The sequence below is a fragment of the Leptopilina heterotoma genome, unplaced genomic scaffold (genome assembly GCF_015476425.1).
Source record: "Leptopilina heterotoma isolate Lh14 unplaced genomic scaffold, ASM1547642v1 Lhet_83, whole genome shotgun sequence".
NCBI lineage: Eukaryota > Metazoa > Arthropoda > Insecta > Hymenoptera > Figitidae > Leptopilina > Leptopilina heterotoma.
In genome coordinates, this window is record NW_025111188.1 from 317764 (window position 1) to 344594 (window position 26831).

Here is a 26831-nt window from a genome sequence, read left to right on the forward strand (position 1 = left end):
AACTTATTCGAAACTTTAATAATTTTTGTTAAATAATAAATAAATATTTAAATATTTCTTGTTATTTATTTGTTCACTAGGAATTAAATCTTTAAAATGCTTTCAATGTAAAATCTTTTGAAATTTCGACTTTTCGATTTTTTTAATTTTTAAGAGAGAAAAAAAATTTTCTGTTATGAGAGAAAGAAAATTGGTAAACTATTTAATAGATTTTCATAATAATTTCATATTTTCGATAAGTTTTTTAATCATTGAAAAATATTTCTTTCTTCAATTAATTTTATCGCCTTTGTGAAAGTCTAATCAAGTTTTTTAGATTTTATATTTGAAAAAAGGAAAAAAAAAATTCCTCGACGCATAAAAAATGCGGAAATTCTTAATTTTGGGTCTTCACCCCCGCAGCTGACGATGACGGGATACCACCTGACGGGTTTGGTTTTTTGATGCAAGCAGCTGCTTTGTCATCACCCCTCACTATTATAATTTTTGATTTCTTCTATTTTCAGTCGCAGTCAATTTTTAATTTTTTAAATTTCGAAATTTTCAAGTCGCTACGAAAAAAATGAAGATAACATTTTTTTTTTTATTTTGTTCCAAACCTAGATGATTATTTTATTGACATATTAAACACTCTGGAGAAATTTTTTTAAAACTCCCTTAAACTTTTTTTATTTATTCTTTATATTTAATTTATCTATTTTCCATTATTTTGATAAATAAAGAAATTTTTATCTTATACTTATTTTTTTGCATCAAGTAAAAGAAATATTTTTTTAACAAATAAAATTTCTTCAAATTAAGTAAAATTTCTTTTACAACAAATAGATTTTATTTTAATTATTTAAAGTTTCAGCATTTTTTTTTAAAAGCAATTAAGGTTTCTGTATAAAATTTATTTGAAACAAACAAACTTTACTGAAATTAAATAAAATCTTTTTGTAACAAATAAATTTTGTTTAAATAAAATAAAATCTTTTTGTAATAAATAAATTTTGTTTAAGTGAAATAAAATTCTTTGGCAGCAAATAAATTTTATTTTAATTAATAACAAGTTTAATTGAAGCGTATATCCAATTTCCATCAGTACTGATTTCCATTAATTAGTCAATTTTCTTTATTCCACTCCAAGAAAAGAAAATAGAAATTTAAATGGAAAAAATTCAATTTTCCAAGAACATTAATAATTATTGTCCTAAGAAAATTGCATCTAATCAGGGAGACAATAGCATGGAATGCTTTTATAATACACAAAAGTAAGAAAAAGGTAAAAGGTATATGGAGGAGATATATACCACAGTATTTTTAGGTAAAAGTGAAATCAAAACAGCCCGGTGATGCCCAATATGTATATAGCAAGAGAGCAACATAGCAACAGCCGTTTTCTTCGGATTATTTTGGCCCAAGTCTAGAGATGTCGAAGGCAACAAAAGTACTTCGAAGAGCAGATGCATGGCATGTGCTACGAAAACCACGCCAGATGCCCCATTGGCGTAGACTTTCGAGTCCCATTAAATGATCAGCAACTTTCCTCAAATTTTCGACATATATACATATATATATATACCTACAATAGGAAACCCAAAATGAATCATCTCTTTTCCTTTTCGGAATGGTCGCGTGCCGAATCTAAATTCATTCTAATGGGGTCGTCCGAGTTAGAGCGCGCGATAAAAAAGTTTTCCTTTTAATCCATTCCCAACAATGGACGGGAAAAGTTTCTTCAATATTCCTTCAAAGTTAATCAAAAAATTTTTTTTCTAATTTCCAATTTTTTTTAAATAAAAAGAAAATCGGTTTTTAATGTTTTTATTTCCAAAACTGCGAATTACTATTTTCGTCTAATTTATTCATTTATTTATTTCTTCATTTATTTTATTTTCATATTCGTTCATTTTTTTTATTTATTCATTTATTTTATTTATTTGTTTATTTTATTTATCTATTTATTTATTCAATTTCTGGGTGATTCTTCACTCACTGGTCACTTTTGCTTCTCCACTTTTCCCTTTAAAAATTACTTTCAAATCTACTTCAAACTTTTGCACTTTTTTAAACTTATTATTTAATTTCTAAACTAAAAATTTTAAAATTGTTTAAATATAAAATTGCAAGAAAAAAGAAAAAAAACTCAAATATCAACAAAATATCTATTTTCAAGCTTTATTAAAAAGATCTACATGGGAAATTTTCAAAAAAATTAATTTAAAAAGAAAGTTACAGTAGTTAAAAATGATCACTTTGTAGAGAATAACCCATTTGTTAATTTATTTTATTTATTTATATATTTATTGTATTTACAGGCCTCGGATCGACTTTAAGGAGCAAAAAAAGTCTATTTAGTATATACTATTTAGTCTATTAAAAATACAAAAAGAATCGAAAAAGTCGTTTATTTAATTCATATAAAATGTCACAAGAATTTTATTTTTTGCATTTTCCTGATTTTTTTCCCTTCCACTGAATACTAAATTCAATTTTTCAAAACTTGAATAATTTTGTTAAATAAATATTGAAATATTTTAAGCAATTATTATTTGTTTTTCCATGGGAAATAAAATTAGAAAAATTTCAAATTAAAACTTTCTGATATTTAACAATTTCTTAAAATTACAATTATAACCCTAACAAAATTAAATTAATTAAATTAAATTAAATTACATTTTCTACAATTTTTAACTAAACTTCATTTCCAAATCAATTATTTTTAATTTTTCTTCCAATTATATTTAAATAAAAAAATTTAATTTTCCATAATTATTGTAACTGTAACTGTTTATGGTTCTTTTTTATAAAAGTTATTGAGAAGAATTACTGAAAATATTTAACCAAAAATATTGAAAGTAACTGATTTTTAAAAAATTATAATAAAGAAATTCTTAAAATTAATTTTTAAAATATATTTTAAAATAATTTTTGAAAGTTTATAGGTTTTTAATTTATGAAATTGAAAAATTTCCAAATAATTGAAATTTGGTAAAATCTTTTAACAATAATTGAATTTTTGAAATATATATAAAAAAAAATAATCAAATTTTCATGAAGAATTTTAATTTTAAAAATAAACATGATTTCTCCAAAATTTTAAAAACTCTAAAAAAGTAGATTTTAATTTATTTTCTTCAAAGATTAATTATCTTAGAACAAAAATAAATCTAATAAAAATAAATTTTTAAAACTTAAAATGAAACAATTACAAAACTGAGTTTTTTAAAAGTATTGCAAATGCAATGTAATTTTACGAAAATAATTGAATTTCTTTAAAGAATTTTTGTATAATTTAAAAGAAACTAATTTTTTGTTGAAATTTAACAAAAAAATTTTGAACATGATTTTTTTCTCCACAAGTGTTAAGAATAATTTAAAAAAATTTTAATGTTGTTATTTTTTTATGTATTTAAATTTTCGAAAATTTTTAATTGAAATTATTGAAAATATTTGAATTTTAAAAAATTACAAGGAAAAAATTCTATCAGTATTACTTTTTTCAAAAATATTTTAATATAATTTTTAGAAGCTAATTTTCGTTAATTTTCATGTTTTTAAATTTACACTTGAAGATTTTTCATTGAAAATTTTGAGAAATCAATTATTTTCAAAATTTGCAATTTAAACTCCTCAAAAGTTGATTTTTAAAAATTGTAATAAATTACTTGCAAAAAAATCAATTATTTACAGTTAAATTTTACGAAATTTCAATTATTGAAACATTTTTCAATTGTATATTTCAAAAATTTAATTAGAAAAATCATTCAAAAATAATTTTGTAAAGATTTGTTTATAGTTATACTTTTGACTCTATAAAAATCGAAATAAATTGCATTATACAAAAAATGTGTTTTTTGCGGCAAAACTTGTAGGAAAAGTCGAAAAAGTCATAATTTTTGAAAATAAGTCGAAAAAAGTCGAAAAAGTCATAATATCCAAGGCCTGTATTTATTCATTTTTTTTTATTTATTTATTCATTTATTTTCATTATTTATTTATATTTATTCAACTTATTTTTTTTCAAAGTGTTTTTTTTCTAAAATTTTCATTTAAAATTATATTTAAAAAAGTGAAGACAAAATTGCGAATAATGATTTGCCTATAATTTCAGTTTTTAAATTAAAAAAAGCCTTCTTTCAAAAATTAGGAATAATTGCAAAAAGAAAAAAAATTGTCAAATTGCGGAAAACTTGAAAAAAGTAATATTATAAAGAAAGGATAAATTTAGTACACAAAAAATGAGGGTTCAGAAAAAAGTAATATTTGTAAATGATTTTCTAATCTGATGATTGATCGCATTGATCGTTTATTTAGTATTATCTACAATTATTCATTGTAAAAGTATAACAATTAAGTTAAAACCATATTATACATATTTACAAAGATGACAGAAATTATTGACAATCAAAGAATTTCCTCCATTTGTTGTTTTCTTTTTTTATAACAAAAAAAAAAAATTAGAACTTCCGTATAATTCACAAAATTATTCAGAAGGTATTATAATTTATAATAAAGAAAAATTTTGTCTGTTTTGAAATAATTTTACAATTTAGATCTATCTTTAACTACTGATGAAAGAACAGTTTTAATTTTTTTTTCGACTCTCAAATTATAAATATTGAGAAATATTTGCAAACGGCAAAACTTAATATATAGAAAAGTATGACAATTTTACAAAATAGAAACTTATTTGTAAAAGAAAACTTCCTTTTTAATAATTAATAAATTATAGAAATTAGTTCAAATTTCTATATTTTAAATTTTCCACTCATTTTTTCTAAAATATCGCTTTTGAGCAGTAATTTTCAAACAAATTTTAATATTCTTGAACATTTTACGTGAAACGAATACTTGAAGTAAATTCGTGTTATTGAACATATTTTTTTTTTGTATTTGTATATTGAAACATTTTTTTTTAAATTTCAAAACGTTCATCTATTTTCTTCACAACGCTGAACAACTGCTCTGTCACGCGGCAGGTGATCGAAAATTCCAAAGTCTTATCCCGTTTGTGCATCTGTTTCATGTCTTGATTCAAAATCGTGTAAATATAACACAAAAGAATTTTTCTCAAAAAAATTCCGTGTGGAACTTTAACTTTTTAAAAATTAGTTAATAAATTGCTACACACATAGAATTTGTTTCACTTGTGACAAGTTTTTTTGTTTTTTGTCTAGTTTTTGTTTAAATGAAAAATAAAAGGTGCACAGCCCCCTTTTCACGATTTCCAAACTTTTTTTTCATGTTTATGACAAGGTTTTTTGTAATTATGATAGTTAATTTTCTAAAATATGTCAGTTATTTTTTTTTTTTTTGTAAGCGTTTGGAAAAGTGTTTTTCATTCTATCAATGACTTCCGGACCTGGAAAGAGAAAAACTGTTTTTATTACAAAAATAAATTTTTGTTTTAGTAATTAGGTAATTATTATTTAATAATAGAAAAGTTTATTTGAATCAAGTAAATTTTTTTTCTCTAAATTTAAGATGTAAACGGTTTTAGCCAATTTTTGTAAACGTGGAATATTAGAGCAGGAGTAAATTTTAATTCTAAATATTAAATAAATAAACTGTAAATATTACATTTTAATTATAAAATTTTCACTCGGTAAAATTTTTTTTTTCTCCAAATTACACATATACCTTAAAAATGCCTGTTCTCTCTGTAAATCGAGATGATTTCTCATGGCGACAACAGTTGGATGATGGGGTGGTAAACCCTCGTCGACAATAAGATAACGCAAAGTTTCATTGGCACACGAATTCCAACCGGCATTCCACGATGTTAAATTCGATTCAACATTCGATAATTTCTCCTTTCTTCTAAAATCACCATCCGTTAATTTCACTCGCGAATAGGGACATCTTTTCTTCAATTGTTCACGTTTCGACGATTGGGAGAAATTCTTTCCAAACGATTTATTAAATTCACACGAAGATGAATTGGAATTTTCATTTTCATTTCTCTCTAAACACTTAATTGTTAAATTATTTTCCCTACTATAAATATCACTGTATTTTTTATTATCATTATTCACATCTTGACTAATATCCATAAATTGCATGTCCTTTTGTAGCTGATTTTTTGGAATTGATTTTTCAAAAATTGTCGTTGAATCACTTTTAATGTCATTTTGGGAAAAAATTGTTGTTGAATCACTTTGAATAATGTCATTTTGGGGAAAATTTTTTGTCGAATCACTTTGAATAATTGTTCGTGTGGTGTTTGGTTTTCTTTGTGAAAATTTTAATTCTTGAGCTAATGAAACGGCCAATTGTTGTAGTAAGAGGGAATTTTTTGTTATATCCTCATCGTCATCTGTATCATCTAAATCAACTTCGACGCCTTCGTCTTCTGATGAAAAATCATCATTCTCCTCGTCCACTCCCAATAGAGTCAATAATCTCTCGGCAGCATCTGAAAAAAAAAGAAAAAATTGTTTATTCAAATTTATTTATTTATTTAAAAATTATTTATTCAAATTTATTTATTTATTTAAAAATTATTTATTTCAATATGTATTCTAATTAAAAAGAAAACTTTCAATGATTAAAAAATAAAATTTCCAATCACTGAATAGTGATTAGAAATAGTGATTGAAATTTAATTTTTTAATCATTGAAAGTTTTTTTTTTTTAATGAAAAGCTTTTTCTTTATTGAAAGAAAAAAAACATTTTCCAATTATTTTCGCAACTGAAGAGTTGAAAATTTTACGATTCCTTTAGGATGAAAAGTTTTGTTCCATCACAAATTAAAAAAGTTTGAATAAACCTTTTTTATGAAACGTTATAAAACATCAAACATCTTTATGACTTTTATTATTCTCGAGAATTTTGTAAGGTAATTACTTTTTTCATATATATATATATATTATATATATAAACCTTTTATGGAAATCATACTATTTTTTATGTAAGACACACGAAATTAAAATTTTCCTGAAAACTTTTCCTTAGGGTCGACCTTTTATCAATTTAGATTGAAATTTCCTCTATTATAAAATGCAAATATTTTAATTTTTCTGCATTATACGAACATTAAAATTTATATGAATAAATTCCTTTTTCTTTCTTTTATTTTATTTGTTTTCTTTTTGCTTTTTTTATTCTTTTCGTTTTTCATTTTTTTTTCTCATTATTTTTTATTCTTGTTATTTTTTTTAGAATCAAAATAAATTTTGCTTAAAATAATTCGAATTTGTCTTTTGATAAATTATTATTTTTGTTATCCAAAAATAATAATATAATTAATTAATAATAATTAATAAATAATTAATAATAATTCACTTGAATAAAATAAATATTTAATTTAATAGTCAAGTAATTGGTTATTTGAATCAAATATTTTTTTTTTCAGTGAAAAAATTTCATTTTGCATAGAATTTTGTTAAAATTTTCGAAAATAATTGAATTCCTTCGAAGAATTTCCTTTGAACATTTTTTTAAATAATTGGATTCTTTTGAAAAGTATTACTAAAAATTTTATTGAAAATAATTGAGTTTTTAAAAACAGAAATTTATTCAAATTTTTGAAAATAATTAGATAGATTTCTTCGAGGAATTTAATAAAAATTGAATTTTGGAAAATAATTGAATTGTTTCAAAGTATTTTATTAAAATTTTGATAATTAATTTTTCCATGGGTTTTTATAAGAATTGTAATAAAATACCTAATTGAAATCTTATAACAAGAAATATATCAAAATTTTTAATAATAAGTAATAAGTTCCTTTGGGATATTTAATAAAAATTAAATTCTTGAAAATAATTGAATTGTTTCAAAGTATTTTATTAAAAGTTTGGATAATAATTAAATTTTTTTGATGGGTTTTTTTTATTAAAATTGTAATAAAATAATTGAAATCTTAAAATTTTTGATAATAATTGCATTTTTTTTAATGGGATTTTCATTAAAATTGTAATAAAATAATTGAAATCTTATAAAGAATTTTTCGAACATTTTTAAAATTAATTGAGTTTTTGAGAATATGATTTTATTAGAATTTTTTGAAAACAATTGAAATAATTGAATTATTTGGAAGAATTTCTTCTTAAATTCCACAATAAAATAATTGAAATCTTATAAAGAACTTTATAAAAAGTTTTGAAAATAGTTGCATACTTTTATTTCATTTAAAATCAAATAAAATTTTCTTAAAATAATTCGAAATTTCATTTATAATATATTTTTATTATTCATAAAAAAAAGTTCTGATTTGTCGGACTAAATTTTTTTCCTCACAAAATTTGCTCTCTTAAATATTTCATAATCATTTACTTATGGTTAAGAATGTGTACAGAAACTGCACCTGCTTTACGATATAAACTACAGGTGCAAATCCACAATCCTTAATAAATTTCGATTTTCATTTTTATTGTATTTTATAATAATTATTATTTTCAATATAATTAAATGATTAGTAATTATATAACATAATTTAACAATAATATTTAATAAAAAAAATTAATAAAAATTAAACTAGTAAAAATAGAGTAGTTTTCGATTTTAATTTTTTTTTATTTATTTTATAATATTGATTACATAATAATTATTATATAACTAAATGATATGTAATTACATAATTTAACAATAATAGTTAATAAACGATAAATTTAATTAAAATTAACGTAGTAAAAATAGTAAAAATGGTAAAAACAGTAATGTTACATTGTACATGTGACATGGCTAAGCGGCTTCCCTACTGGATTTCTAACAGCAAGGACCGGGTTCGATTCCTCACGACTGTGAATTTTTTTCTTTCTCTAATAATTGATTCCCTAATAGTAGATTACAAACTTCAGTATCAAAAACTCGAAATTATCAATTCCATTAAATGTAGACAAGAAAAATGGAAAAATTGAAAAAAATAATTGACTGATAATTGTGGAGGATAGGAAAATTAGAAATTCTTTTTATAATAAATTGATTCCGATGATTATCAACGTCCACTTTATAAAATTACCCATCTCAATTCTTTGCTTGAGGTCCTGTGGGAATCATGCTCCAGAAACGTCCCATGGGAAATACCTGTCACAAGTTGCCCTTCCTAAACAAAAGTTTCGCACGACTCTCACACATCTTGGAATTTATATATATATATATATATTCTCGTCGCGTCGTTACCAATATTCTCAACTTCTGTATACACGCACTATAAGTGAATATTATACACAAAAAGAATTTCTCGCGCACCCCTAAACGTTCAACGATAGCCTAGGGGTCGACAGGTAGGGGGGTTACCTGCTCATGGGAACAAAAATTATTCCAACTGTCCGTGGGGGGTGGAAATCAACCTTGGATATATTTTTTTCGTTTCAATTCCCTTCGTCTTTTTTTATTTTTTATTTATATTAATCTATATAATTTTTTTTTAATTGTTATACAATTTATAATTATCTTTTCAAATAAAATTATTGAATTAAAATTAATAATTGAAATTCATAATTGAAAATTGGAATTAAAATTAATGATTGAAAATAATAATTGACATTAAGAATTGAAATTCATAATTGAAAATAGGAATTGAAATTAATAATTGAAATTCATAATTGAAAATAGGAATTGAAATTAATAATTGAAAATAGGAATTGAAATTAAGAATTGAAATTCATAATTGAAAATAGGAATTGAAATTAATGATTGAAAATAATAATTGACATTAAGAATTGAAATTCATAATTGAAAATAGGAATTGAAATTAATGATTGAAATTAATAATTTAAAATTGATAATTAAAATTAATAATTGAAGTTAACAATTGTAATTTATCATTGAAATTACTAATTAAAATGACTAATTAAAATTTACAATTGAAATTACTAAATAAATATAGTAATAATCGAAATTATTAATTAAAATTAATAACTGAAATAACTAAATAAAATTCACAATTGTAATTGCTAATTAAAATTAATAATCGAAATAAATAAGTAAAATTCACAAGTACAATCACTAAATAAAATTAATAATCGAAGCAACTAATTAAAATTCACGAGTAAAATTACTAATTAAAATTCCTAATTAAAATCCCTAAATAAAATTAATAATTGAAATTGCCAATTAAAATTAAAAAATTAACAATTTCTATTTGAATAAAAAAAATTTAATTAAAATAAATAAATAAATTTTTGTAAAATAAAATAAGTGAATTAAAATTCATAAATTTCTGTCAAATAAAATAATAAATAATAATAAATAATAATAAATGATAATAATAATAATAATAATAATAATAATAATAATAATAATAATAATAATAATAATAATAATTTTTTAAAGAATTGATCTTATTCTTTGTATACTAAGTATTATATCTTTTTTTCAGGGTCTAAGTCCCATTTACAGCTCGATCACAATCAGAACCTAATAAGGCAAAACTTTTTTCGACATAAATTAAAATCGAAAACGTTATTATATAATATAGTTTTTATTGACTCTTTTTAAGTCTTTATAAAGGAGTAATTTTTTTTTTTTTTTTGCTTCGATTCTCTTGTGTCTGGTGATATAGTCTGGACCGAGGGGTAAAAATTCTTTGTTGTCTCTCCTTTTTTTTTATCTTAAAACTCTCACTTGTGCCAATTCAAGATTTTACTGGACGTTCCCACAGGGATGGGAAAAAATTTAAATGGTCTCCCCCCTCTTCTTTTTCTTCTTCTTCTTTTATCGAAATATTCAGGGTTGAATTTGTATTTAAATTTAAAGGGACACGGGAGAGAGCATGAAACCGCACATTATCATCATTATAATTTGAGGAAATTAATAAAAATTTTTTATATATAAGGAAAAAAATATGTTTTTTACTATTTGTATCATTGTATTTTTATAGTATATTTTACTTGTTTTTTTATAGTAATTTTTGCAGTATACTTTTATAATGTTTTTTATAGTATTTTCTTCAGTATTTTTGGAGTATTTTTTAAAAATATTTTCTACAGTATTTTTATAGTATTTTTTACCCTATTTGTATAGTACTATCTACAGTACTTTTATAGTATTTTTTATAGTAGTTTCTGCAGTATTATTTTTAGAGTATTTTTAAAAGTTTTTTCTACAGCATTTTTATAGTATTTTCTACAGTATTTTTAGAGTATTTTTTAAAGTATTTTTTACAGTATATTTATAATATTTTCTACAATATTTTTACATTTGTTTTTGCCCTATTTTAAAAGTATTTTCTACAGTACTTTTATAGTGTTTTTATAGTAGTTTCTGCAGTATATTTTTAGAGTATTTAAAAAAATACTTTCTACAACATTTTTATAGTATCTACATTCTACAGTATTTTTAGAGTACTTTTTAAAGTATTTTTTACAGTACTTTTATAATGTTTTTTATAGTATTTTCTGCAGTATTTTTATAGTTTTTTTAAAGAATTTTTATAGTATTTTCTACAGTATTTTTATATTGTTTTTATAGTATTTTCTGCAGTATCTTTAAGAGTAATTTTGAAAGTATTTTCTACAGCAGTTTTATAGTATTTTTTAAAGAATTTTCTACAGAACTTTTATAGTATTTTCTACAGTACTCTTATATAGTGTTTTTATAGTATTTTCTGAAGTATTTTTAGAGTTTTTTTAAAAGTATTTTCTACACCAGTTTTATAGTATTTTTTACAGTATTTTCTACAGTACTATAATAGTATTTTTATAGTACTTTTACAGCCAGAGTGAATTAATCTGTCATTTTTTGTCAATTTTTACTATTGCCCTGAGTAAATTTCCCAATTTCCGATTAAATAAATTTTACTAAACAAATATTATAGTAAAATTTACTTTGAACTTGGCAAATTTTACTCCTGAAAAATGTATTCTACATTATTTCACATAAAATATTTTGCAAAAAAATTTCCCAACTGAATTTAAAATTTTTTATTCTAAATAAACAGATGAAAGTTTCAGTTTACTTTTTTTTTTCTTGCTGTAAACAAAATCTTTTTCAAATTACACCAAAAGAATAAGGAAAAAAGTAAATTTCATGCAAGACACGTCGAGTGAAATTGAAAAAATGACATTGGGTTAAAGTAGAAAATAAATTGTACTTTATTCCATTCTCAATGGTTTGAGATTGGTTTTTTCAATATCTCAAGAGAGAAAGAAAAAGTGGAAGAAAATGAAATATATGAAAGGGAGAAAATAAGAAAAATCGAATTCGTTGGGTAATGGAATGGGATAAAAGTATTGAAAGAATACTAACTTGTTCTGTTTTTTTAACTCGATGGCAAGAGGAAAATTCTACATTTTATTTTAAAAAAAGAAATACCATAGTCTACAGAAAATCCAATAACAGTATTTTTTATTATTCAAACTTTAAAGTTTTCCATTATTGGAGAATTGGATTTCTTTTTTATTAAAGTATATATTACATTTATTATTTATTTTATTCTTTTAATTAATATTATTGTTATTATTTTTATTATTATTATTTCAAAATAATCCAAAAAAACTTTTACAACTAATTATTATTATTGTTATTATCATACCATTATTCAGTATTATTATTGACATTAATAATAGTATTAGATAGCAATTATATTTTTTTATTAAATGCACTCGATGTTAGAATAATAATATTATAACTTGAAACTTTCATTTCTATGAAAATTCCCACGATTAGAATAAGTAAAAGGAAATAGGAAGCAAGGATATTGTTTTTTTTTGTGTCTCTTTGAAATAGCAGAAACTGACCTTTCCCATCACTTCTAGCCCCAATAGTAAATTTTTACTATTGGAGATTTATATTATACCTTTATAACAAATTCCTTGTAATCTATTTTCTAATTTCGATAAATAATAATTATTTAAATAATATAAAAAATATCCATATAAGTAATAGAAATACTACTCATTTTAATAATTTTCAAAATTATACTCATTTCAATAATTTATAAAATTACTTACTTAAATAATATAATACTCTCTAAATTTAAATTAGTACAAATATTTACTAATTTTAATTAGTGACTCAATATGTTGCTTTCGATTTAGTAAATTTTACTTATTTAGTAGAAATTACTATTTATGAGTAAAATTTACTAAATTAAATAGTAATTTTGTAGAAATTACTATTTATGACTAAAATTTACTAAATTAAATAGTAATTAGTAGAAATTACTATTTATGACTAAAATTTACTGAATTAAACAATAATTAGTAAATTTTATTAATAAATTAGTAGAAATTACTATTTATGAGTAAAATTTACTAAATTAAAAGCAAAAATTCAAGTCACTAATTCAAATTAGTAAATATTTTTAATTTACTACTAATTCAAATTTAAAGAGTACTTATGTAAACACTATAAATAATATTTATTTAAATAAACAATAGTTTTAAAAAATAAATAATTGTTCTTTTGAAAACATTGTAAAACCAAATTCTTCAGGCAGTTACAATTTAAATGCCTTTTCTGTTTCTTTGAAGCTCAATCCATTTTTGGGCTTTAAATAAAATTAATTAACAAGATCAATTTTAACTCCCCGACCTTTGAATATTATTTATTTAATTTTTTTTCAAATTCTTCATTAAATATTTTTGATAGAGTCGCTAAACGATTATGATACTACAAGAGAAGCGGTTTCCCCACCATTAACACTCTCTAGCCAATGCGCAGCTCTCTCCCTAAAGTGGGGGGAGCCGCTTCTCTTAACCTTGTACCAGAGTCACTTGATTAATTAAATTTTATTTTATTATTATTATTATTACTTATTTTATTATTTTTTTGAAATATTTTTTTTATCTAGTTTTTTGTTAGTTCAGCCTTTATTTATTATTATTCGTCAATTAACTAATTTTATTTTATTTTATTATAATTATGAAATATTTTTTTTATTTAGTGCTTAGTTTAGCCTTTATTTATTATTCTAGTAAATAAATAAACAAATGATTATTTTTGTTATTATTTAATAAGTTTTTGAAAAAAGATTATTGAAAAGTTAATAATTAAATAATTAAAATTTACCTTTAATGCTTGGTGAGCAATTAGCAATATTAGCTGCTAATTCCATTAAATCATCAAGTTCCTTTTCATCTTCTCCACAATCCATCATTGTATCCTGAAAACAAAAAAAAATTTATTACCAAAAATTACCAAATTATTATCATTATTAGCATTATTGTTATTATTATTATTATTATTATTAGTTTTACTACTATTAATATTTTTATTATTATTAGTAGTAGTATTATTATTTATATAATTTTATGCCTTCCAAAAATATTGAATTATTATTTATTTACTTATAATATTTTTACGGGCATATAATTATATAAATAATATTATAATTATTTTCGAATGAATTTAAAAAAAAAAAATAAAGAAAAATCTCATTTCCTCTACTGGAAAATTTTCGACAGTTATTTCCGTATATTTTTGATGGGTAAAAATTTATGACCCAAATTTTTCGTTGACCAATATTTCCCAGTAACCCACTGATGTTGAAGGTCGTAAAGTTTTCTAAAAGTTGATGTTAGTGGTTTTCAAACAGACAACGATGCTTGCTACCTCTTATAAAATTAGGATGGGTCAGTGAGGCCCAATTTTACAACATTATTTATTGTACGCTTCCTTCTCTCTCTCTCTCTTTTTTTTGCTATAGTGTGCAATTTGTAAGAGAATCCTTCTTACTTTTCATTTTGACTTTTCCTCAAGAAACTCACTAGGGGTCTTTACCGTTTACGGTAGCGTGTATAACTTGAAAATATTTCCCGAATTTTACGAGTTTAGTCGATTTATCTCCCCTCAGTCATTTCACTTTGCATTTACAGTTTCTACTTTTATTTTGTACGTTATTTTTCCAAACACCCTTGGAATACAAATTGTATAGTGAGAGAGTGAAGAGAGAGAAAAAAAAATATGGTAGCATTATTGCCTCCAGGACTACCGTATACGGAGAAAGTGTGAATGAATATAATGTCCACTGTTATAAATATAGTTAATTAGTAAGACTTGTTAATTAATTTAATTAATTTGAAATTTTTTTGAACCCTTTTTGAACCTTCTTTTAAATCATTTCTGAACCTTTTTTGAACCTTTACTCTTTTCTACTAATTTTTTCTTTAGAATTAAGATAATAATAATAAATAATAAAAAAATTATTAACAAATATTAATAACAATTAATAACAGAAATCTTCTTGAATAACAAAAATAAAAAAAATCTTTATGCGGAAGCAATAGTAAAAATGTAAATTTTTACAAAAATTGTTTTATTCTTGGAGGGTAAATATTTATTTCAAGTTTAATTTTTCCTTTTCCGCTGGATATTATTTTATTTTTAAGTAAATTTTCCCGAGTTTGCTTACATTATTATTCATTCCAAATTCATTACTTAGATTGAACAAAAGGTTAAAAATAGAAATGCAAACTGCTTTCAAGCTGAGCGCAATGAATCTAAATGAATAGCATTGAGGATGAAAATTTAACTCTCTGTTGACGCAGAATTCATTAGGATCTTTAAATTATCCAAAGTTATTTAAATTTTAACACTGTAAATTGTTCATTAAACAATGGAACGCTAAAAACTAACATTAAAAAGGAAAACCAAAAAAGAAAAATAACTGAAACTGAAATTATGAAAAAGAATATTAAAACTAAAATTAAAAAAAAATACTAAAAACTAAAATGACAAAGAAATATTAAAAACTATAATTACAAAGAAATACTAAAAACTAAAACTATACAAGAATACTAAAAATTAAAATTATGAAAGAATACTAAAAACTTAAATAATAAAAGAATAGTAAAAACTTAAATAATAAAAGAATAGTAAAAACTTAAATAATTTAAAAAGTACTAAAAAATAAAATACTAAAGAGTAAATAGTAAAAATATACTTATTAGTATTATTAATATAGTATTTTTTATTATTTTAGTTTTAAGTAATTTAATTTTAGTATTTTTTTTATTATTTCTTTATTTTAGATTTTAGTATTTTACTTGTTGTTCGAGGTTGTTAGTATTTTTTATTATTTTAGTTTTCAGTAACTTAATTTGGTATTTTTAATTATTTTAGTTTTTTATTATTTTTTTCTTATTTTCATTTTTTGTATTTTATTTTTAGAATTTTTTTATTTTAGATTTTAGTATTTTACTTGTTGTTAGTATTTTCCATTATTTTAGTTTTTCATTATTTTTTCTCATTTTCATTTTTTGTATTTTATTTTTAGTACTTATTAGTATTTTTTAATATTTTAGCTTTTAGTATTTTTTTATTTTTGATTTTAGTGTTTTTCTTGTTAGAATTTTTATTACTTTAGTTTTCAGTAGGTAATTTAATTTTAGTATTTTTTCATTTTTTTCTTTATTTTGGACTTTAGTATATTTTACTTGTTGTTAGTATTTTTAATTATTTTAATTTACAGTATTTATTCTTTTTAGTATTTCCTTATTATTTTAGTTTTTTATTATTTTTATTTTTGTATTTTATTTTTAGTATTTTTTTATTTTAGATTTTAGTATTTTTCTTGTTAGAATTTTTTATTATTTTTTTTATTTCAAATTTTAGTATTTTGTTTGTTAGTATCTTTTATTTTTTTAGTTTTAACTATTTTTTTGTTATTTTCATTTTTTGGATGTTATTTTTAGTATTTTTTTATTTTAGATTTTAGTATTTTAGTATTTTTATTATTTTAATTTTTTTGTATTTTATTTTTAGTGTTTTTTTTTAGATTTTAGTATTTTTCTTGTTAGAATTTTTTATTATTTTAGTTTTCAGTATTTATTTTTTTTGTATTTCTTTATTATTTTAGTTATTAGTATTTTATTCTAAAATACTAACAAATAAAATACTATTAGAAACTAGAATAATAAAAATACTAAAGGCTAAAATAGTAAAAATATACTAACTAGTATTATTAGTATAGTATTTTTTATTATTTTAGTTTTCAATAATTTATTTTTAGTATTTTTTTGATTATTATAGTTTTAGTATTTTATTTGTTAGTATTTTTTATTATTTTAGTCTTCAGCAATTTATTTTTATTATTTTTTTTTCTAGTATTTTATTTTTAGTATTAGTATTTTTTATTTTAGTTTTTAGTATTTTTTATTATTTTAGTTTTCAGTAGGATATTATTTTTTAGTATTCCTTTACTATTTTAGTTATTAGTATTTTATTGTAAAATACTTAGAAGTAAAATACTAAGAAACTAAAATAATGATAAGATACTAAACAATAAAATACTAAAGACTAAAATAGTAAAAATATACTAAATAGTATTACTATTATTACAGTACTTTTTAGTATTTTTTTTACTTCAATTTTAAGTATTTTACTAACTTACTTTTTTTGTTATTTTAGTTTTCAGTATTTTAATTATTATCATTTCTTAATTATTTTAGTTGTTAGTATTTTATTGTATTGTAAAATACTAACAAATAAAATACTCCAAAACTAAAATAATAAAAAAAATACTAAAAAATTAAATACTGGAAACTAAAATAATAAAAAATACTAAAATATAAAATACTGAAAACTAAAATAGTAAATAATACTGAAAAATAATAACAAATAAAATACTAAAAATCAAAATAATCATAAAATACACTAGAAACTAAAATTGAAAATTGAAGTAATTAAAAAAATAGTAAAAAGGACTAACAAGTAAAATACTAAAAAATAAAATACTAAAAACAAAAATACTAAAAAAATACTAAAGAATATTAACAAGTAAAATACTAAAAACTAAAACAATAAAGAATAAAATACCAGAAAATAAAATACTAAAGGAAATAACAAAAATTTAATTATCAATAAAAATGCAATAATTTCCATACAATGGCCAATTTTTCCGTAAAAATTAAAATAACAAATAATTGTTTCCCTTTAAAAACAATGAAAAAAAAATTAATTGCAAACCACTTGCCAAACGAGTTCGACAAGTACAAGTTTAATACATATTAAGAGATAATTTTAGAATACTTGTTACTTTTTTGGAATAATAAAATCGTCCTTTAAATATAATTCAATTTCTTTTAATCCCTCTCGAAACTGTGCGATCAATTTACCATAAACATAATTTATTCTAATTTATCCCCCCAACAGTTAATTTACAATCACTTATTATCACAGGCAATTAAACATGATAATGGAATAATTAACGATTCGCCGTATAATGAACCAATAAAAAATTTGTTTCCCATTAACCAATATAAGAACTGAATAATTGTGATAATTATAATCTCAATTCTTCACATCAAAATTCATTTTGACAAAAAAAAATTGATTATTTACTAAAATGACTAAAAATAAATGAAATGAATAGAATAATTATTTTTGTATAATATTACCTCTGGTGTATTATCCTCCATTATGCCGCTAGTGTTTCTCATAACGAATCTTGATTGAACTTGCCACCAACAGTATAACAACGATCACTTTACCGCCCACGTATACAACACTCAATACACCTCACTTTTCTTTAATTAAGAAAGACAAGCAATATCACAGTCATAAATTCATTAAAATTACTCGAATAATCAAGTTTAGTAGGAAAATTATTTTTTTTGTTATTTTGAAAGGAAAAAGGAAATTGGAAAAAAGCGAGATTAAATAGAATATTTTCTAAATTCTAAACCCTCTAAATTTCTCGAGAAAAAGAAATTTAAAATTCTTGTTATTAGAGAGAAAATCCGTGAAGATATGGCAGAATCCGGCAAGTGAAAATTTTATTAAGGGAGGTGGAAATTTAAATACAGATATATAGAGGAAGAGAGAGTGGGGGGGGGAATATGAGAATAGTGGAAAATGAAAGAAAATAGAGGAAAGTGAAAGAGAAAAGAGAAGGAAAGAATTTTATGATAATGACGCGTATTCGCCGATTTGATGTTTTTCCTTTTCGGCGAATGCGCGAACAGATTTTTTTTTTTTCAAATAGAGAGAGAGAGAAAAATGATTTTATTGGCGAATTTGTATTATGTTGATAAAGTCGTGAGCTTAGGGCTCACGATATCGGGTGGCCGCTGCGATCCATCGACCTACTACTACTGAAAGGCTCTGGTACCCACTGTATACAGAAAGAGATGTGGAGCAGGTCGAAACACCAGTTTGCTGTTGCCGGTTCAGGGTCGTAGGTACCTTTCAAAAACCTGGTATCCAATTTTTCCCCATTAAAAAAAAGGAAATTACAAATTTTTCCATTTTTTTTTTAACGCAAAATATGAAAATTTATGTGTAATTTTCATTTTTCCGAAATAGAAAAATTTATTTTTATTTTATTTGTTCAAAATATGAAAAATTATTTCTAATTATTCATTTTCTAAATTATATGAAAATTTGTTTGTAATTTTCAATTTTTCCAAAAAAAAAAAAGAAAATTTATCTCTAATTTTCATTTTTCCGAAAAATGAAAACTTATTTCTAATTTTCTTCTTTTCAAAATGTGGAAATTTCTCTCTTAATTAAATGTTTTCCAAAATACGAAACATTTTTTCTAATTTTCATTTTTCCAAAGAAAGAAAATTTATTTCGAATTTTAATTTTCTAAAAAATAAAAAAAAAAAAAAAAAAAAAAATGAAAATTATAAAAATTTATCTCTTAATTACATGTTTTCCAAAATATGAAACTTTATTTCTAATTTATTTTTCCAGAGAAAGAAAATTTATTTCTAATTTTCATTTTTGAAATAAAAGAAAATTTATTTCTAATTTTCATTTTTGAAAAAAAAGAAAATTTTTTTTTATATTTTCGTTTTTTCAAAAAATAAAAATTTAATTTTTAATTTTCTTCTTTTTAAAATGTGAAAATTTATCTCTTGTCAATGTTTGCCAAAATACGAAACATTATTTCTAATCATTAGTTTTCCAAAATATGAAAATTTTAATTCGAATTATATTTCCTAAAAAAAAAAAATGAAAATTATGAAAATTTATCTCTTAATTACATGTTTTCCAAAATATGAAACTTTATTTCTAATTTAGTTTTCCAAATTATATGAAAATTTGTTTCTAATTTTCAATTTTTCCAAAGAAAGAAAATTTATTTCTATATTTTCATTTTTACAAAACATGAAAGAAAATTTATTCCTAATTTTCATTTTTTTTAAATGAAAATTTATTTCTTAATTACTTGTTTTCCAAAATACGAAACATTATTTTTATAATTATTAGTTTTCCAAAATATGAAAATTTTGTTTCGAATTTTAATCCCCCCCCCCCCCCCCTAAATGAAATTTTATCTGTAATTTTCATTTTTCCAAATGAATATATAAAAACTGATTAGAAATAAATAAATATTTTGGTAAAATAAAAATTTATTAGTAAAAATGTTTACTAATTTGAATTTAAAATTTTAATTTTAAAATAAAGAAAAAATAAAAAATTTTTTTTTGTTTATTAATTTTTTTTAGTACATTTGTAGAAGTTACTATTTATTATAGTAAAATTCAATAACTCGAATGCAAAGGATCAGTCACTTGTAAAAATTAGTAAACATTTTTACTAATTCAAATCTGAACTGTAGAAGAATTCTACTAAACAAATACAAAAATTTCACTAATTGTTAATAATTTTTATAAACAATGTTTTCTTTTTTTGATTAGTAAAATATGACAAATTGTTAGTAAAATTTTACTAATTTTTTTAGTATAGAATTTTACTAACAGTCATCTAATTCAAAATTAATGAACCTGTTTTATCGACTTTTAGATTTTTAATAAGACAGTTCTACTAATTAAGTAATTATTAATAAGATTCTACTAACAAAAATAAAATAAATAAAATAAAATAAATAAAACAATTAATTAAATTTCACTAAATGGCAGTAAAATTATTACTGAATCATTTGGTGAATGACTTTTAATTATTTTATTAGTAACATTTATTGATTAATCTTTTTTAAATACTATACTGATTGCTAGTAGAAAACTACTCATTCATGAGTAAGTGGTATTTTGACTATTTTAAATTATTAAGCCGACTTAATACATGAATTAATAGTTTTCTACTATCAATTAGTAGTTTTTTTTACTAAAAATTAGTAAAAACTGTTACTAATACAATTAGTAAACGAATCCGCACTCTTTCATTAGTAGAAAACTACTAAATCAGATTTAGAGAGTATACAATAATAATAGTAATGGTAGTAATAAGAATAGTATTAATAAAAATAAAATAATATTGAAATTAATAGTAACAGTAAATAGTATAGTATTGTAATGTCAAAAAAATAATAGTAATTAGAATAGCAATAGTATAATAATAAAATTAATAGTAACAGAAAATAGTATAATAGTAATATTAATAGTAACTGTAAATAGTCGAATTGTAATGTCAAAAAAATAATTATAATCAGAATAGCAATAGTATAATAGTAACAAGAATAGTATTAGTACCTAATAGTAATGTTAGTGGAAAAAGAAGTAATAGTAGTACTACAATTGAAATGGAAAAAGTTTAATATAGTAATATTAATTACTAATATTAATGGTTTGATATTAATGGCAAAAGTATAATATTAACACGAATAGAAATAGTATAATAGTAATAAGCATATTAATAGGAATAGCAATAGTATAATAGTAACACAAAAATCAATACGAATAGTACTGATAGTGGTGATAGTAGTAGCAATAGTAAAAATGTAATAGTAATAATAATAATAATAATATAATAATAATAATAATAATAATAATAATAATAATAATAATAATAATAATAATAATAGTGATAGTATAAGAGTTATAATAATAATAGTGGAAGCTGTAGTGGCAGTAGTAGTAGCCGTCGTTGTAGTAGTAGTAGTAGTAGTAGTAGTAGTAGTAGTAGTAGTAGTAGTAGTAGTAGTAGTAGTAGTAGTAGTAGTAGTAGTAGTAGTAGTAGTAGTAGTAGTAGTAGTAGTAGTAGTAGTAGTAGTAGTAGTAGTAGTAGTAGTAGTAGTAGTAGTAGTAGTAGTAGTAGTAGTAGTAGTAGTAGTATAGTAATTGCAAAATAATGAGAAGAATAGTAATAACAATAATAGTAAAACTAGTAGTAAAAATATCAATCTTTATACTAATAATAGTAATACTTAATAAAACTAGTAATAATAATAAAAATGGTAATAGTAATAATAATTATAATAAAAATAGTAATAATAAGAATAATATCAAAATTATTAATATTATTAATATTATTATTAATTATTAATATAATAATTATTAATATTATTAATATTATTATTATTAATATTATTATTAATATTTTTAATCATTTTTTTATACTATTACAATTTTTATTAGATCTTGATAAAGAGTACTTGAAAGTTAAAAAGCACAGGTAGGTGCACATCAATTACTTAAAAAAAAATAGAAAAATATTTGAAATTGTCTGGGGAGGGTTTTTTAAAATTCATCTCGGCACTGACTTGATCGTATCCACAGCTGCCTTCAGTCCCTTCCCCTTCGAAGAAGCATTTTACTCGCTAACCAATCCAGTTACAATCAACCCCCACTTGCCAAAACCAATAAGCTCAAGATTCACAATATTTGATAACGCGATAAGTCTATAAAAGAAAAATAAAATGGGGTTCTAAGTGATAAAAGTAATTCTCGATCTAGAAAATCATATTCCGATTTATTTTCATTTTTCTCTCACTCCAAATCTGAAATTCATCAAGTTCTCTAATTTTCTCTAAGGACTTCGGACTAAATCAGTGAAATTACATAATATAATTGTACTGATTAAACTAAACTGTTAGTTATTTATTAAGATGCACGGAATAAAAAGCGAAGATAGTACTTTTTACTATACTGTCGTGTAGTAATGTAAAATATGCTATACTATACTAACCAGACTACTCTCTAAATTTGAATTAGTAAAAATGTTTACTAATTTGAACTATAGTAGTAATTTATTTCCTTCACTGACTTTTTGCTTTTGAATTAGTAAATTTTACTAATAAATTAGTGGAAATTACTATTTATTAGTCAAATTTACTAATTTATAAGTATGAAGTCAGTCACTAATTCAAATTCATAAACATTTTTACTAATTAAAATTTAGAGAGTAGAATATAGATTCCAGACTAGACTGGAATCTTAATCACTCTCTAAATCTGAATTAGTAAAAATATTAACTAATTTTAATTAGTGACTGACTTTTTACTTATTTGAATTAGTAAATTTTACTTATAAATTAGTAAATTTATTCAAATTAGTAAACATTTTTACTTATTCAAATTTAGAGAGCATACAAGGAATTTCTTTCAGTCAATTTTTACTATTTATAGAATAAATTTTTGAGAAGTTTGGTAAAATTTATTAATTTAGTAGGAGATATATATGTAACGAACGCAGCGAACTTTACTGTGAAAGAACTCTCTAAATTCAAGTTTTAGTCTCAGTTTTTACGGTAAAAGTTGAGGCGGAAAATGTGCGTATAGAAAAAAAGTATAATCAAAAATTGACGATAGCGAAAAATAGTATGAGCAAAAGTACCAATGTATATACATGCCATACAAGCACAATCAAAAGCACAGGTGCTATTTCACCTGTTCGGTGTGTGTATTATTTAAATGCTTCACCTGCTTCGATTCGATGATATTTTCGAAAATAATGCAAAATCGTTTTTCTCACTTTTACGCAAAATATTATTTGCAAGCGCAGATAGTAACATTAATTCTTTTTTTAGTATTATTTAGCAATACTTTGGTATTCCATTGTATTCTTCAGTGTTCATCTAATAGTATATATTTATAGTATTATTTAGTATTCTTTAGCAGTCATTTACTATTATGTAGTATTATTTGGTAAACATTTAGTATTTTTTAGTATTCATTTAATATTACATAGAATTATGTAGTATTCATATACTATTTAGTATTTATTACTAGACAGTATTATTAATTACTACTTATAGTACTTATTTATTACATTTTAGTACTTATTTTGTACTATTTAGTACATATTTAGTATTTACTTATTCCTACTAAGCATTTATGTACTACTATTTAGTATTTTAGTATTATTCAGAATTTATTTATTACTTACTTGGTATTTATGTAGTATTATTTAATCTTTAGTGTATATTTATTACTATTAACTTGTTATTTAGTATTTTTAGTATTTAGTTACTATTATTTAGTGCTAATTTAGTATTTTAGTATTATTTACTATTTATTTTCTACTATTTAGTTCTCTCTCTACATTTAAATTAGTAAAAATATTTACTAATTTGAATAACTGATTAACATTTTGCTTTTGAATATTATTAAATTTTCTTAGTAAATAGTAATAATTTATTAGTAACATTTACTGATTTAAAAGCAAAAAGTCAGTCACTAATTCTTAGTAAAAATGTTTACTGATTCAAATTCATAGAGCTTATTTACTATTTATTTATAGCTACTTTGTATTATTTACTACTTATTTTTCACTATTTAGTAATTATTTAGTATTTTAGTAATATTTACTATTTATTTTGTAGTATTTAGTACTCTATAAATTTGAATTAGTAAAAATATTTATTAATTTGAATTACTGAATAAGTCTTTGTTCTTGAATTAAAAAATTTTACTATAATAAACAGTCATTTTTACTAATTTATTAGTAAAATTTACTTTTTATTTTTGGTTTAGTATATTTTACTAATAAATTAGTAGAAATTATTATTTATTAGTAAAATTTACTAAACTAAAACCGAAAAGTTGGTAACTAATGTAAATTAGTAAACATTTTTACTAATTGAAAATTATTGAGCTTATTTAGTATTTTAGTATTGTTTACTATTTATTTTTGTACTACTTAGTATTCTTTTTAAATTTGAATTAGTAAAAATGTCTCGAAAAATGTTGTTTAATTTAAATTAGTGACTTTTTGCTGTTGAATTAGTAATTTTAAAAAAAAACAGTAATTTTTACTAATTTATTAGTATTATTTACAAAATAATAGTAATTTCTACTAATTTATTAGTAAAATTTACTACGCCAAAAGTAAAAAGTCTGTCACTAATTCAAATTAGTAAAAAATTTTACTTATTTTGTACTATTTAGTACTTACTTAGTATTTTAGTATTATTTACTATTTATTTTGTACTATTTAGTACTATTTAGTACTCAATTGGGATTTTAGTATTATTTACCATTTGTTTTGTAATATTTAGTATTTATTTATTACTTCTTAGTATTTATGTATTTTTAATTACTATTTTAGTATTTTTTGTTACATATTGCAGAATATTTATTCAAAAATATTTCAGTATTGTATCCCCACATATTGTTTCGCATCAGCATTGTGGAAATTGTTCCATGAAAGTTTGGAATTTTAGAAGGGTATTATGTAACAACATCCGGATATTCGAGATATCCGGACGATTTTATGGAGAATTTTACATGACTATTGAAAATTAGTCCACAAATTCGCTAATTTCCGGAAGACGTTCGATTGACATAAATATAGGATATCCGTCTTGTCTCTTAAAATATCTCCTAGTTAAGAAGATATTTCTTTTAAAAAAATAATCCTCATTTCGAATTATTTTCCATTGAATTAGTAAGCAATTGATTCCTAAGCTAATTAGCATTTTTAGTATTTTATACAATAAAAGTTCTACTAATATTAAACTAATTAGTATTAGTAGCATTATTAGAAGTTTAATTAGTTGATTAACAATAATTCTAGTTAGCTTAATATTACTAGTACTAATTGTATACTAAAATACTATTTTTACTATAAATATTAATTTTAATACTAAAAGTACTAATTTCAATACTAAAAATACTAATTTTAATACTAAAAATACTAATTTCAATACTATAAATACTAATTTTAATACTAAAAATACTAATTTTAATGCTAAAAATACTAATTAGCTCAGGAATCAATAGAATACTGAACTAATTAGCATTCTTAGTACCCATATAAATATTACTAATAATACTGAACTATTTAGTATTATTAGTACCAATATAAATATAGTACTAATAATAGCTAATATTAATTATTAGTTAAATTCACTTTTAGATTATGAAAAAGATAACTAAATTTTTTGGTAACTAATTCAATTAGTGAAATTTGACTATTTTTGCTGTTATTTATTTAGTAATAATCAGTAATTATCTACTAATAATTAATTATTAAAAATGAGCTACGATTTTATTAATTATTAGTAATTTTTAACTAATTCAGATTTTGAGAGATAGTTTTCTCTTAAAAATCATATTAATTATTAATTTTTATTAACATAATCAGTTATTATCATAAATATTAGTTGTTATTGTAATTAGTTATTATTTTAATTGATTATTATTGCAATTAGTTATTATCATAATTAAATATTATTGCAATTAGTTATTAATTAAATATTATTGCAATTAGTTATTATTATATGTTATTAGTAATTATTGCAATTAGTTACTATTATAATTATTAATTATTATACAATTATTATTATATTATAGTAATTATTACAGTTAATTATTATAGTAATTATTACAATTAATTATTATAGTAATATTTATACTAACTATTAAATAAAATAATAGTTAATTATTACAATTATTATTGTAAATAATTTTTATTGTCCATAATAAGAATAATAATTCAAAGTGATAACTAATTCATCAAACAAAAAAAATCTGAGTCATTTAATTAGGTAAATTCGTGAATAGATCAAAATTTTACCTCCTCGTCAAATCTTAATTTTAATCCAAATTAATTTTTTATGATTTTTTCTTTTTCGTCAATTTTTGTTTGAGACATAAAGTTTTCTTTTCGAAACATCCACTGAATCATCATCCAAGAGAATTAAGCATACCAGCAGCCCCTATGTATGCACATAAACCATATTTAAAAAAATTGAACCTTCGGATGAAAAAAAAAGAAAAGAGAAAACTGCCTTTAGTGAGCATCTGGAGACTGATGGTTCAAAAACAGAATG

The 26831-nt window shown here is 21.3% G+C and overlaps 1 protein-coding gene across 3 annotated transcripts; it reads right to left on the reverse strand.

Moving 5' to 3' along the window:
- Window positions 1-5301: 5301 nt before the first annotated feature.
- LOC122511491 lies at window positions 5302-18983 on the reverse strand. 3 transcript variants are annotated; one of them, XM_043626761.1, is made up of 5 exons: window positions 18926-18983; window positions 18269-18397; window positions 13941-14034; window positions 5626-6400; window positions 5302-5347 (listed from the first exon to the last, which is right to left on the reverse strand). In XM_043626761.1, exons 2-5 carry the CDS (start codon window positions 18308-18310, stop codon window positions 5332-5334), a joined length of 927 nt encoding a protein of 308 aa, XP_043482696.1. In that variant the 5' UTR covers window positions 18311-18397; window positions 18926-18983; the 3' UTR covers window positions 5302-5331. The 3 variants fall into 3 exon arrangements, with proteins under 3 accessions (XP_043482696.1, XP_043482695.1, XP_043482693.1); XM_043626760.1 differs by having other exon boundaries at window positions 18787-18971; XM_043626758.1 differs by having other exon boundaries at window positions 18269-18979.
- Window positions 18984-26831: the final 7848 nt, after the last annotated feature.